The sequence below is a fragment of the Muscardinus avellanarius genome (genome assembly GCF_963383645.1).
Source record: "Muscardinus avellanarius genome assembly, chromosome: 3".
Lineage (NCBI taxonomy): Eukaryota > Metazoa > Chordata > Mammalia > Rodentia > Gliridae > Muscardinus > Muscardinus avellanarius.
In genome coordinates, this window is record NC_137788.1 from 138,993,237 (window position 1) to 139,005,379 (window position 12,143).

Sequence of the window (12,143 nt, forward strand, 5' to 3'; positions counted from 1 at the left end):
TGTTCAGTGAGAACTTCCCTGTGTCTCAGAGCTGTAAACACAGCTGGTGTCCATGGCTGAAGGAAAGCTGGCCTGAGACCCCTGGCCAGATGGAAGTTACCAGGATGCTTTCCAGATGTTCCCACATTGCCTCCACCCAGGGCCCCTAAGGTCTTCTCATGCCTGTAATACATATTCAGACCCCAAAAGCACGAGGGCAATGCCACAGGGCACCGGACTCCTAAGGAGCAGCCCAGAGAACAATGCTGACCGAGAGAAGAAGTGTGCCCAGGGAGATGGCGGGCCAAAGGCAGGCAGGGGCCTCCCAGTGCCTTCCTCATGGTACACACAAGGCTGTGCCCTCTGCTTATTCCTGAGCCTGTGCAGAGAGCCTGCCAGGGCTCCTCTGTCTCCAGAAATGAGGAGCAGCCAGGAGCTTGGTCCTTCCTAGGCTTTGCCTGGCTTCCCTCTGCGCCTGCCCGGCCTCTGCGGGCTTCAGGGCAGGTGCCACATGGTCTAGCATCTAGCAAAGGCGAGGGAGGCCACAGGCAGAGGCCGGCCTCGGGGGCCCAGCTCAGCTGCCCCTGCCCTTGTGTTGAGCTGGTTTTTGTTGCCCTCTCCCGCCCCCCACACCCGGAAGCTTCTATTAGGAGGAGCCACATGCGGCCAGGCATGCCAGAGTCAACACAGTCAGCGCCCCTCCACTTGCATAAACCCTGGAGTCAGCTGGTGCAATAAGAGTAGACTGGCAACCCACGGGGCCCCCAGCAGCAGCACAGGCCGCCAGTCTCCTCCTGCTGATTTCTAGCTTGGAGGATGGGCCTTGGCTTGTGATTTCTGTGTGACATTGCCAGTTTTTGCATATAGGCTAAACAGCTCTGGTCAGTTAAGACCTCTACAATGGCCCCTCATTGTCTCCTCCTGAACCTGGATCCAAACTCAGGCTCAGTGATCTCATTCTTCTTTTTCTTTTTTTTTTTTTCTTTCTTTTTTTCTTTTTTGGTGCTAGGGATGGAACAGAGAGCATTCTACCTCTGAGCTACATCCCTAGCCCTTCTTATTTTTTTCTTTTGAAATAGGGTCTTGCTAAGTTGCTTAAGGCTGGCCTCAAACTTATAATCCTCCAGTCTCAGTCTCTAATAACTGGAATTATAGGTATGCAGCATCCCCCTTCTTGAGGCCCCTCTCTTCTTGCTTTTAGGATCCCCTCCTCACTCCCTCCCTTGTCTCTGAACTCTCTGCTGTGGGATTCATTTTCTTCCCTACCCCAAGTTTCCCTTCACCTGCATTGTAAAACTTTAGAACCCCTGGGTCCTCTCCCCTGAGCCCCCTGCCAATGTGCATGTCTACTTTGGGCTCAACCTTTCCCCATTGACCCTCTCACTCCGCCATCCCCCATCCTGGGGCTCCACCTGGAACCTATGAGATACAGAGCACCCTCCAGGGAAGAGCCAGGTGCAGGGTGTTTGGGGGACAAGCTTCCCAGCCAGTAGCAGTGGAGCCAGAAGCCAGGACTCTTGAGTATATAACCCATGAGCCCAGAGCTGATCCATCTCTCTGGCCTCCAGCCTGATTGGCCTGGGAATGCTCGAGAGGCTGTGGGATTTATCCCTAGGAGGACAGACGGTGGACTCCCCTTCCCTGCTCCCACACCAAAGTGGTGGGTGTGACTCTGTCCTCTCGTGTCACTCCTTGTCAGACTTTCCAGACAGCTTGGGGCCTGAGGGAAGTGCTCTGTGTGCTGGGGTGCTGAGGGAGCAATGGCCCAGAGACCAGCCCAGGACCGTGGCTGGGGCTCACAGGATGGCCCATGTGGCCAGCAGACCAGAACCAGGATCCAGCCATGAGGCCTTGGACTGGGTCAGAGAGGCCAGGACCCAGGCTGGACTAAGGTTCTCAGGGCCTAGGCCTTGGAGATTCCTGGTCCCCACAGTAGGGCTCTGCTTCCACCCTTTGGGGACATTCTTGTGTGTGTGTGTGTGTGTGTGTGTGTGTGTGTGTGTGTGTGTGGTCTGGGATGGAACCCAGGGGCATTCTACCTCCAAACTATACCCCCAGCCTTATTTTTTATTCTTTATTTGGAAACAGGATCTCACTGAGTTGCAAAGGGCCTCACTAAGTAGCTGCGGCTGTCCACAAACTGCCATCCTCCTGTCTCAGCCTCCCAAATGCTGGGATTACAAGCGTGTATCACCATGCCAGGCTCCTTTGGGGACATGCTATTGGGACAGACATTGGGATCTGAACACCCTCCCAGCTGAGAGCTCTTCCAGGGCAGTGCAGAAGAGATTCCACAGTACAAAGTGGGATCCCAGAATGCAGGGGGGACTGCCCCGCAGAGCAGCGAGGGACGGGATGCCTCTGTCTCCAGGTCCTTTCCCACAATCTATCACTCTTCCTCAACAAACACTGGCTGGCTCCACTGTGCCCAGGCTGGGAGCTGGTAACTGAGCTCCTTCAGTGTTCAGACAGGTCACCCTGGACACCCTAGGGTGCTCACAGTCTAGTAGTGGGGGTATGGGAAGGGAACACACAGCTAACACTATCCCCACTTGGTTGTCTTTTGCCCACAGTCTCTCGAAAGGGCAGCTGAGTAGGCTCCAGTCCCCACACTTGGGCGTCAGGACCCCTCAGAGAGGCTGGGCTCTTGGGAAAGGGCAAGGGGATACCCCAAACCTCAGAACTTGGACCGAACACCATTGTAGTTAGGGCAGTATTAAAATCAGAATGATGCAGAAATCAGAAGAATCTTTCTCAGGTCGGAAAGTTCATCATGGTGTCTGGCCTCCATTCCTCCCTCGCAAAGCTGATGCTCAGAAGAGTTCAACCTGACTGATGTGTCGAGAGGATGCTAAGCCATGGAGAGACCTCCGAAGTGGTCCCACCCAGACCTGCACCTTGCCAAGTGGATGTCAGTGCATCCTGATAGAGCCTTAGCATTGACCAACAGTGGCCTCTCCTCTCTCCCCTAAAAAGATGGTTCCCAAGGACCCTGACCAGTTATACCACAGGAGAGGTCACGGTGAGGCGCTCCACAGACTGGCAGACGGTGCAGGCAGGGGGCTCCTCTTGGCCCTGCGCTGTCCCTAGCCTTAAACAGAGGGAAAAGGGATCTTTGGAAAACAAGAAAATCTTTCCAGGAGAGGGGAGAAGGTGTGAGGATTGTGAGGATGTCCCTCATACAGCAACCTGACTCTAACTAACTGTACCAGCCCCAAACTCCATGGCTGTGGTTGTCTCCAGATCCATATGGGGGGGGAGAGGTGCCCCTGCCTTGCCTGTCTCCCTGGGAGTTGCAGGTGGGAATGAAGAGTGTGTGCTGCCCATGAAGCGCTCCCCCAAGAACCACTGGAGCAGTGTGGGTAGGGATGGGGTGGAGGAGCAGCCTCCTTGTTTTTCAAAGATTTTTTTTTTTTTTTTTTTTTGCGGTACTGGGGGTGGAACCTAGGGGTATTCTACCTCCAAGCTATACCCCCAGCCCCAACTTTTTATTCTTTCTTTTGAAAAAAGTTCTCACTAAGTTGTGGAGGTCCTCACTGAGTAGCTGAGGCTGGCTAGAAACCTGTGACCCTCCTGTCTCAGCCTTCTGGGATTACAAATGTGCACCACAATGCCTGGCTTTTATCAAAGATTTTTGCCTTTACCTGAGTTCCTTGGAATCTCAGGGTTCCTTGGGATGTGCCCCCCCTCCCACTCCCTGCAGGGGGAGGAGCCAGGCCCAAGGCGGAGGGGAGGGCCCTGGCCCCTAGTTTGTACCCACCCCCCCACCCATGCCCCAGAGTCATTCCACAAACCCAAGCCCGCCTGTAGAGTTGTAGCACCATCAACAATTAGTGATGGTTCATTAGAGTCCAATTAATAAATGAAACCCAGGATGAGAGCCTATCATTCTGGTGAGAATAACAGCCCTACTGAGCCTTAAGTGGCAGCCTCCCTCCCGAGAGCTCAGAGCCCAAGAGGACCAGCTGCCCGCTCTCGGCACAGCTGGGGGAACACGTGGAATGGGGCGTTGCTGACAGACTGTGTCTGGTGGAGTGGGCGAGGCGAGAAGGGGGCTTCAGACCCGACTCTCCTCTTTGAGGAGCCTCTGGGCACGACTTCTTGCCCAGTATTCCCAGAGGAGCTCGGCCCAGGCTGAAGATACGAGGGCTTGTCCCACTGTCCCTTCATCTAACAGCCAGTCCTAGCTGGGCAAGGTGGTGTACACCTGTAATCTCAGTCCTTGGGAGCCTGAGATAGGAGGATTGCAGGTTCGAGGCCAGCCTCAGCAACTTAATGAGATCCTCCCCCCAGCGACTTAGCAAACCCTGTTTCAAAATAGAAAATAAAATAAAAATGGAACTGGGAGTGTGGCTCAGAGGTAGAATGCCGCTGGGCTCGGTCCCCAGTGCCACGTCGTCGTTGTCATCGTCATAGTAATAATAATAATGATAAAAGTCTATTTTTATCCATCCTGTGGACATTGCCTGCCTGCTTCCCTGGGTTCTTCACTGGGTTGCTGGGTCATCCCTCCGCTCTTTCCCATCCTCCTGGACACTGCCCAGCCAGGACCCCAGCAGCCAGAATAGACCTGAATCGAGGCCTGTCCTTCTCCTTGCTTGGCTGGTGACTGTGCTGGTACTGGCGCTCAGGTGAAGCCAGACCACCTGCGTCCTTCCAGAGCCCTGCTTGGGGGGAAGCAAGACCTGGACAGTAACTCTAAGGGGAGAGGGAGGCCAAGAGGCCCAGCAGGCAGGTGGCTCAGGTAGGAACAGAAGACTTCAGAGGCAGGGTAGTAAGGATGGATCACATCATGGTACACCCTGGGGGTAGTGTGTGTGTGTGTGTGTGTGTGTGTGTGTGTGTGTGTGTGTCCTGATGGCTCCCAAGCTCCTCTCTCTCCATCAATGACCCATGCTTTTCTAGTGCCCCTGGGAACCAGACGTTGCATTTTCCCTTAGTCATGACCTGAAGGAAGGAAAGCAAATTTGTTCTCATCCCCTCCCACTCACAGCTGTGCTTGGGCCTGGCCGCTCACCCCCAGCTGGGGTGGGAGCCCCAGGGATCACAGCATGGGGACTGGAGTTTATCAGAAGCACTCACACCCTTCCGGTGCCCTGCGAGGGCGGGGTGGTGAATGACATCTTCCCGCAGCTTGGGGCCCAGGGCTGTCAGTACCCAGCCTCTGAGCCCAACCCCAGTTGGAGCCCAGACAGCAGACACCACCACCCTTAGCTCCTCCTGCCCTTGACTGCCTGGCGCCAGGCCTTAGAGCTGGACTTTGGGGACAGGGAGGAAGGAGTCTCAGTTCTCGCAGATAGCTTGCAGAGATATAGGTCTTGGAGAGGCCCCCGGAGGCCCTGAGGCTGCACTAGGAACTAGAACTCAGCCACGTGTGTGGTTGGGGGTGCAGAATGGGGGCAGGGAGCAGAGAGTGAGCTGGTCCTCTGCTCCCATTCTGTGGGGAATCGGAGCCCCCACCCCACCCCTGCCCTTCAGTTTCTAGAATCGCATCAAGGCCCAGAGGAGTCCGTGGTGCCAGGAAAAACCATTACCCTGACAGCCTCCTCCACCTGCTAAAAGCCTCCCCCTCCCCAGGGGGCCTCTCCCTCCCCCCTCCATCTAGCTCACCTAGTCCCGACCAACTCTTTGGTGTCTTTGTTGGGGTGGATGGAGATTTAACTCCTTCTTGTCCTGAGAAGATAGTCCAGTCTTTTCCCCCCTGCAGTTGCTCCTGCCAGCAGCTCTGGGGGCTCCTGTGGAGAAGAAGAGGGGCGGGGTCCACAGAGGGAAAGAGGACAGAAGGCCAGAGAGCACTGTCATGATTCCTGGCAGGACACTGGCTGTGACCTCGCTCCTTTGGGTCTTTGTGCACACTTGAGGATCCCGGGGACCAGTACAGGCAGGAGCCATATTTGGAGTCATTTTGTGACATCTGGGGTGCAGAAGGACTACCTCCCTCCTCCTGCTCCCTCAGCACGTCCACCCCTCGGCCGCTCCTCTGCCTTCTCCAGCTCCCTGGTGGGGAGGCCATGAGGTCACGGAGGTGGGCAGAAGGGGGCCCTGAGCGCTGAGGTCTCTGACTTTGGCAAGGGGCAGAGAGCCAGACCCAAGATGATGTGAAGAGGGGCATGCACTGCACCCCTCAGTCACAGAGCTGGAGCCGGAGGAAGGGACCAGGGAGGAGGCAGTTGAGCTCCATCCCTCTGCTCAGGTTGCGCTCGTGTGTGTGTGTGTGTGTGTGTGTGTGTGTGTGTGTGTGTGTTGAAATCCCTTTGTGAAACACCCATGTTATTTTGCATCATAAATGAGGAAATAAAGTGCACTGGGGCCTCTTGTTTGCTAAGAGCATGACAGCTTTCTTTCCAGGGCTCGTAACTCCCTCCCTGGCTGGCACTAGCTATAGAAGGGGAGAGGCCCGTGCTGGGATAAGCACGGGCTCAAACCCCAGGTCTCTCATCTCCCAAGCCCGGGTCTCTGTGCTCTCCCCAAGATTTCCCGCTTCAGCCAGGGTGGCCAGAGACCTCCAGTGTAGACCCAGAGTTGGGTCATGATGGAAAGAAACCAGACCAGGGAGCTGGGCACAGTGAAGCACACCTGTAATCCCAGTACTTGGGAGGCTGAGACAGGAGGACTGCAGGTTTGCAGCCAGCCTCAGCAATTCAGTGAGACCCTGTTTCACACTAGAAAATAAGAGAAGGGCTAAATGAGTGTTGTGTGCATGTATGCCTCTTCCAGTTTGTACCCTGTTAAGATGTATGACTGCAATGCACCAATTAAAAAAAAACTAAAAAGATAGGGCCAGGGGTAAAGCTTAGAGGTAGAACACCCCTGAGTTCAATCCCCAGTGCCAATAAATGAATAAAAATAAATAAATAAATAAATAAATAAATAAATAAAATAGAGCTAGGGTGTAGCACAGAAGTAAAATGATTCTGGGTTCAATTCCCTGCACAACAAAAATAAATAAATAAATAATCCAAGGGACAACCACCCCAGGGTCAAAGGAGGGTCTCTGAGGCTAAGATCTTCAGTGCTATGAGTTAGTAATGAGTAATTATATTTTACTAACATATTACTAATTAAAAGTAATAAGACGGGCATGGTGGCACACACCTGTAATCCCAGTACCGGGGAGACTGAGACAGGAGAATCACAGGCTTGAGACAAGTCTCAACAAATTAGCAAGACCCTCAGAAACCTAGTGAGACCCTGTCTGAACACAAAAAATAAGAAAAGGCTGGGAGTGTAGCTCAGAGGTAGAATGCTCCTAGGTTCCACAAAGATACATACATAAATAAATATGTTAAAATAACAATAATAAATAATTTAAAGTAATATAAGTAATAATAGAGATGGACTGTAGCTCCTGGTAGAGCACATACAAAGCTCTGGGTTCCATCCCCAGCACTGCAAAAAACAAACAAATAACAACAAAAAAAAACACAACAAAAGTAATAATAATTAGTAACACTTGCATGATACTTAAGGATGTGCCAAGCACTGCATGTGTTAGTCCATTTCACTCCCACGGAGACTCTGCAGGATGGGGACCGTAATTATCCCCATTCTACTGATGAAGGAGATAAAGCACAGGGAGGCTAAGTACCTTGCTCAAAGTCACACAGCTCACAGTTATTGGGGACACAGGTGGTGTGGCCGAGGCCTGTGAGAATCACTGTGTCTCAGCCTCTCTCCAAGACCAGCAGGGGCCTCAGTTGCCTCCTAGAGCTTGGTAATGGGACTAAGACAGGAGCCTGAAGGACAGAGGCAGAGCGTGGGGGAGGGGCAGGAGTCCCAGGGGCTTGCTGGAGGAGAGGTGCAGCTGGGCCAAGAGGGGCCAGAGTTGGTGCTGCTGACTCAAGGGGCAGATTTGGTCTGAGTTTCTGGGGCCCCTGGCCTGTTCCACATTCCCTTTGGGGCCTTTGAGGGCGGGCTAAGGGCTGGTGAGGAAGAGCGTGGTGTATCCCCTGCTGTGGCTCTGGGGTGGGGAGGGCTCCTCACCCCCTATTGCACTGCTCACAGCCCCTGCAGGATAACCAGAATGCCATCTTCAACACCAGGAGCACCAGCTCTCCCCCTGAGCCCTCTGCCAGCTCAGAACCTCAGGATCACATCCACTTTCCCACAACCTGCACGGGGATACAGACGCAGGCCCCTCCCTGCCTCACCCCGGCAGCCTGGCCCCACAGCCTGGGAATGCCTAAAGTCAGAAAGCCCTCACTGCTGCCCCTGGGCCAGCTACAGGTGACCAGCCCAAGGCCCTGGAGACCTGAACCAGAAGGTTAAAGAGTTGGAGGCTAGAGGAGGAGACAGCCTGGCGCACCGCGTGGTTGCACTATCCAGAGGCTTCTTCCCACTGACAACCTAGAGGCTCAGGCCAGGAGGAGGGTCCCACATGCACGCACCTGATGGGAACCCTGCCTGGCAAGGTACAGGAAGCCAGGACAGGCACAGTGTCTGGGGCCTGAGTCTAAGTGAAGGCCTCAGCAGTGGCCAGGGGCGGTGTGGTCGCCGGGCAAGAAGGGCAGCCGAGGGGAGGACCTGGTGTCTGCTGGGTGAGGGATGAGGGATGACATGAGTGTGTGTGTGGGGGGGGGAGCTCTCCATATCCTCCTCCCCCTTTTTCCTCCTCCTCCTTCTCCTCTTCCTTCTTGCCCTCCTCCCTTTCCTCCTCCTTTTTCTTCTTCTTGGTACTGGGGATTGAATCAGGAGCATTCTCCCCTGCACTATACCCCCAGACTTTTTTTTAAAAAAAAAAAACAGGATCTCCTTAAGTTGAAGAGGCTGGCCTCGAACCTGCAATCCTCCTGTCTCCGTCTCCCAAGTACTGGGATTACAGGCATGCGCCACCACACAGGGTCACTCTGCGTGTTCTTTCACCCACATTTCTGGACAGGGAGGGGACGTGCGCAGACAAGACACCTCCTCCACTCACCCTGCCCTCTGTCCCCAGGAAAACCACATCCGAGGAAGCCAACAAACAGAGCTCCAGTGCGGTCACCTCTGTGACCTCGGAGCCCACCAGATCCCCAGCGTGGGGGGATACAGTGAAAGTGGAGATCCAGTCTGAGAACATAGGACAAGAAGGTGAGGCTGGGGCGGGGCTGGTGTGTGCCAGAGCGGTGTGAACGCAGATCCACCAGCCACGCAAGGCAGAGGCAGCTCCCTCCCCGACGCAAGGGCCTGATCCGCCTCCCTGGGCTCAGTTAAAAGCACTTAAAAAAAAAATCGTAATACTGTCACGCCTCATCTCCCCAGCTTGCTCGAAAAATGAATTGTTCCACATAAATGAATTTTCTAGGCAATGCAAGCTTATCTTTTTTATGACTGTTGTTATTATTTTCATGGTTGTTATTACTGCTGTCTCCCACTGAAATGGCACATTACAGCTTCCTGGCATGTCCCGCACATCGATCATGGGAGTGACCACCCCCCCAGCAGGGGCCGCAATGCTCCCATTGCTTGGAAGAGAACACTCAGCCGCTCAGTGGGCACAGAGCCTGGGACTCAGCATTCAGTCTCGCCAGAGCTCCAGTGTTCTCTGAAAATTTTTTTCTTTTTTCCTTCCTTCCTTGCTTTCTTGCTTCCTTCCTTCCATTTTAGTACTGGAGATTAAACCCAGAGCACTCTACCACTGAGTCCCAACCCTTTTTATTTCTTTTGTTCTCTCTCTCTCTCTCTCTCTCTCTCTCTCTCTCTCTCTCTCTCTTTCCCTCCCTCTCTCCCTCCCTCCTTCTCTCCCTTCTTCCCTCCCTCTCTCTCTCCCTCTCTCTCTTTCCCAGTATCGGGGATTGAACCCAAGGGCATTCTACCTCCAAGCTACACCCCCAACCCAGTTTTATTTTTAACTTTAAAACAGGGTCTCACTAAGTAACTGAGAGTCTTTCTAAATTGCTGAGGCTAACCCCAAACCTACAATCCTCCTGTTTCAGCCTCTCAAGTACTGGGATTATAGGCATGTGCCACCACTCCCGGCTTAGTTTTTATTTTGAGACAAGGTTGACACCAAGTTGCCCAAGCTGACCTAGAATTTGTGATTCTCCTGTCTCAGCCTACTGAGTTGCTCAGATTACAGATATGTGCCATCCCACCCAGCCATATTTAGTTTTTTATTAATGTCAGTAGCATGGATCCTTATCTCTATCCCCTCTGGGTCTCAAACCAAGACATACTGGCATGTCTACATACATGGTACACCGAGTTCCACACGTGAGCCCATCTGACATGCACTCTCAGGCATGAGCCTGGGCTGGAACCCAGCAGTGTGCACTTACTGACTGACTCTGGGGCACTGGCAGTGCAGACTAGAGGTGTCCACTCAGGTTCCTGGGCTCATCTGACCAGAAGCCTCTCAGGCTGGGGTCTTATAGGTGGCTCTCTCTGCGCAGACGAGCTTTACTCTTCTCTTGAAATCTTGCCAGAGTCTTAGAACTCCTTGTTTACTTTACAAATAGCAAAGAGCCAGCTGCCAGAGATGGTGGGAGGGAGACAGGAAGTGGAGGAGAGCCTCCATCAAAGGAGAAGAGGCCAGTTATAGGTCAAGCCCGAGATTTTCTTTTCTGTATGTAAAGGGATAAGTGGAACTGTGGGGATGGTTTGAGATGACACAGAAGAGGAGGAGTAATTGGTGTAGGATTTCCTGCATCTGCTCACATGCCCTCTGCCTGCACAGGATGCCTGTGGATGCCTGCATGCTGGCTCCGTGTGGGTGTGGGAGGATTGTGTGAGAGGACGTGCTCTCTGTGCCTGCAGGCGTGCGTGTCTGTGTGTCCTGGATGCGTGTGCGTACATGGGTGTATCTGGCTGCAACATTGCATTCTGTGTGTATCTGGATGTCTCAGGATGGCGATGTGCACTTGGCAGTGCATGAGTGTGTGTGTGTGTGTGTGTGTGTGTGTGTGTGTTGCACTTGGATGTGAACATGCAGGAGGTTAGGGGTTATGGTGAGTGGACCTGGGGCTGTGCACATTCAGGGTGAGCGAGGGAAGGAGGCTACGAGGCCAGTGGCCCCGGGGCCCATCTGTGCCACAGAGAGGGCAGGGCGACCTGTGGGAGGGACAGGAGGGTGGGCAGCAGCATGGGCTGCCGGGCAGGCTGGGGATATTGGCAGGCGCCTGTCTGCAGACTGAAGGAGCTTGTTGGAACTGGTTGCTGTGGTGATGTGTGCGGTGGGGGTGGGGGAGATGGGGGCCAGGCCAAGAGGCAGGAGGAGGGTGGGAGGTGGCTCGAGGATGTGTTAATGAAAAGCAAAGGGGAACTGCAGACCCTGAGTCAGGGCCAAAGCAGGCAGGCAGCAGAAAGCGCTTGTTGGCTGCACAAAGGGAGCAGTGGGAGGCCGGAAGGGCACGGTGCCCAGAAAGGAAGCTGATGGAGCGTGTTCGTAGCATGCAGACAGCGAGAGGCATGGCTGTCCACTGCCCCCAAGTTACAGCTCATCTGCCGGCTGCCTGCGGAGAGCTCCAGAGACAGGGGTCAGGGCAACCCAGGGCGCCTGCCTCCTGCTTGGCCTTAGCAAAGCCCAATCAGATCTGGGGAGCCGGGGTCCCTGGGGAGTAGGCGTGAGGGGCTGCAGCCCTCTCAGTGCTTGCAACCTTCACTAGGTGTGTTACAATCCCCCAGCTGAATTTTCTCGGGTCTGCCAAGGCTGGGTGAGTATAGGGAGAGCTGCAGATGGTCAGGAAGCGGGAAAATAGCCACAAGGAACATTTGCATGGGGTTTTATAACTTGAAACACACACTCCACCCTCATTCCTAGGGTAGGGACAGGTTTCTTTTTTGTTTGTTTAAAGTATTAACATTTTTGCAGAGCGGGTACATGGAGCTCAGAGAGATTAAATGACTTGCTAAAGGTCACAGAGAAAGTTAGTGTCTTGGTGCAGGAACCCAGGTCTGCTGGCTTGAAACCCCTTGTCTTACTTTACTTTCTTCAAGGCAACCTCAAGACCTTTGGTGCCCCTTTCTTCCCTTTGAACATGGGTCCCATGTAGCCAGTTCTTAGCAAGTGTCCTTCTGTGTGTGTGTTTAGGGTGCTGTGGAAAAAGTGAGAAAAGAGAATAGTTAGTAAAGCCCTCAGTTTCCTTCCCCACATCCAACCCGCTCCCAGAGACCCAGCTTCCAAGAACAAGCCGCTGTCCTTGGTGCTGAAACCTCTCCCTCAGGAGAAGAGGCAAGCCCCCAAGGGT

The 12,143-nt window shown here is 53.8% G+C and overlaps 1 protein-coding gene across 1 annotated transcript in view; it reads left to right on the top strand.

Annotated features, from left to right (window-relative positions):
- The window catches only part of CCDC33 (coiled-coil domain containing 33), a gene marked incomplete at both ends in the record, with an annotated part of 113,087 nt that overhangs the window by 37,049 nt on the left and 63,895 nt on the right, over positions 1 to 12,143 (top strand). The window contains one exon of the mRNA XM_080691657.1: positions 8,915 to 9,048. Coding sequence (XP_080547783.1) covers positions 8,915 to 9,048 — 134 coding nt within the window. The remainder of the gene's footprint in view (positions 1 to 8,914; positions 9,049 to 12,143) is intronic.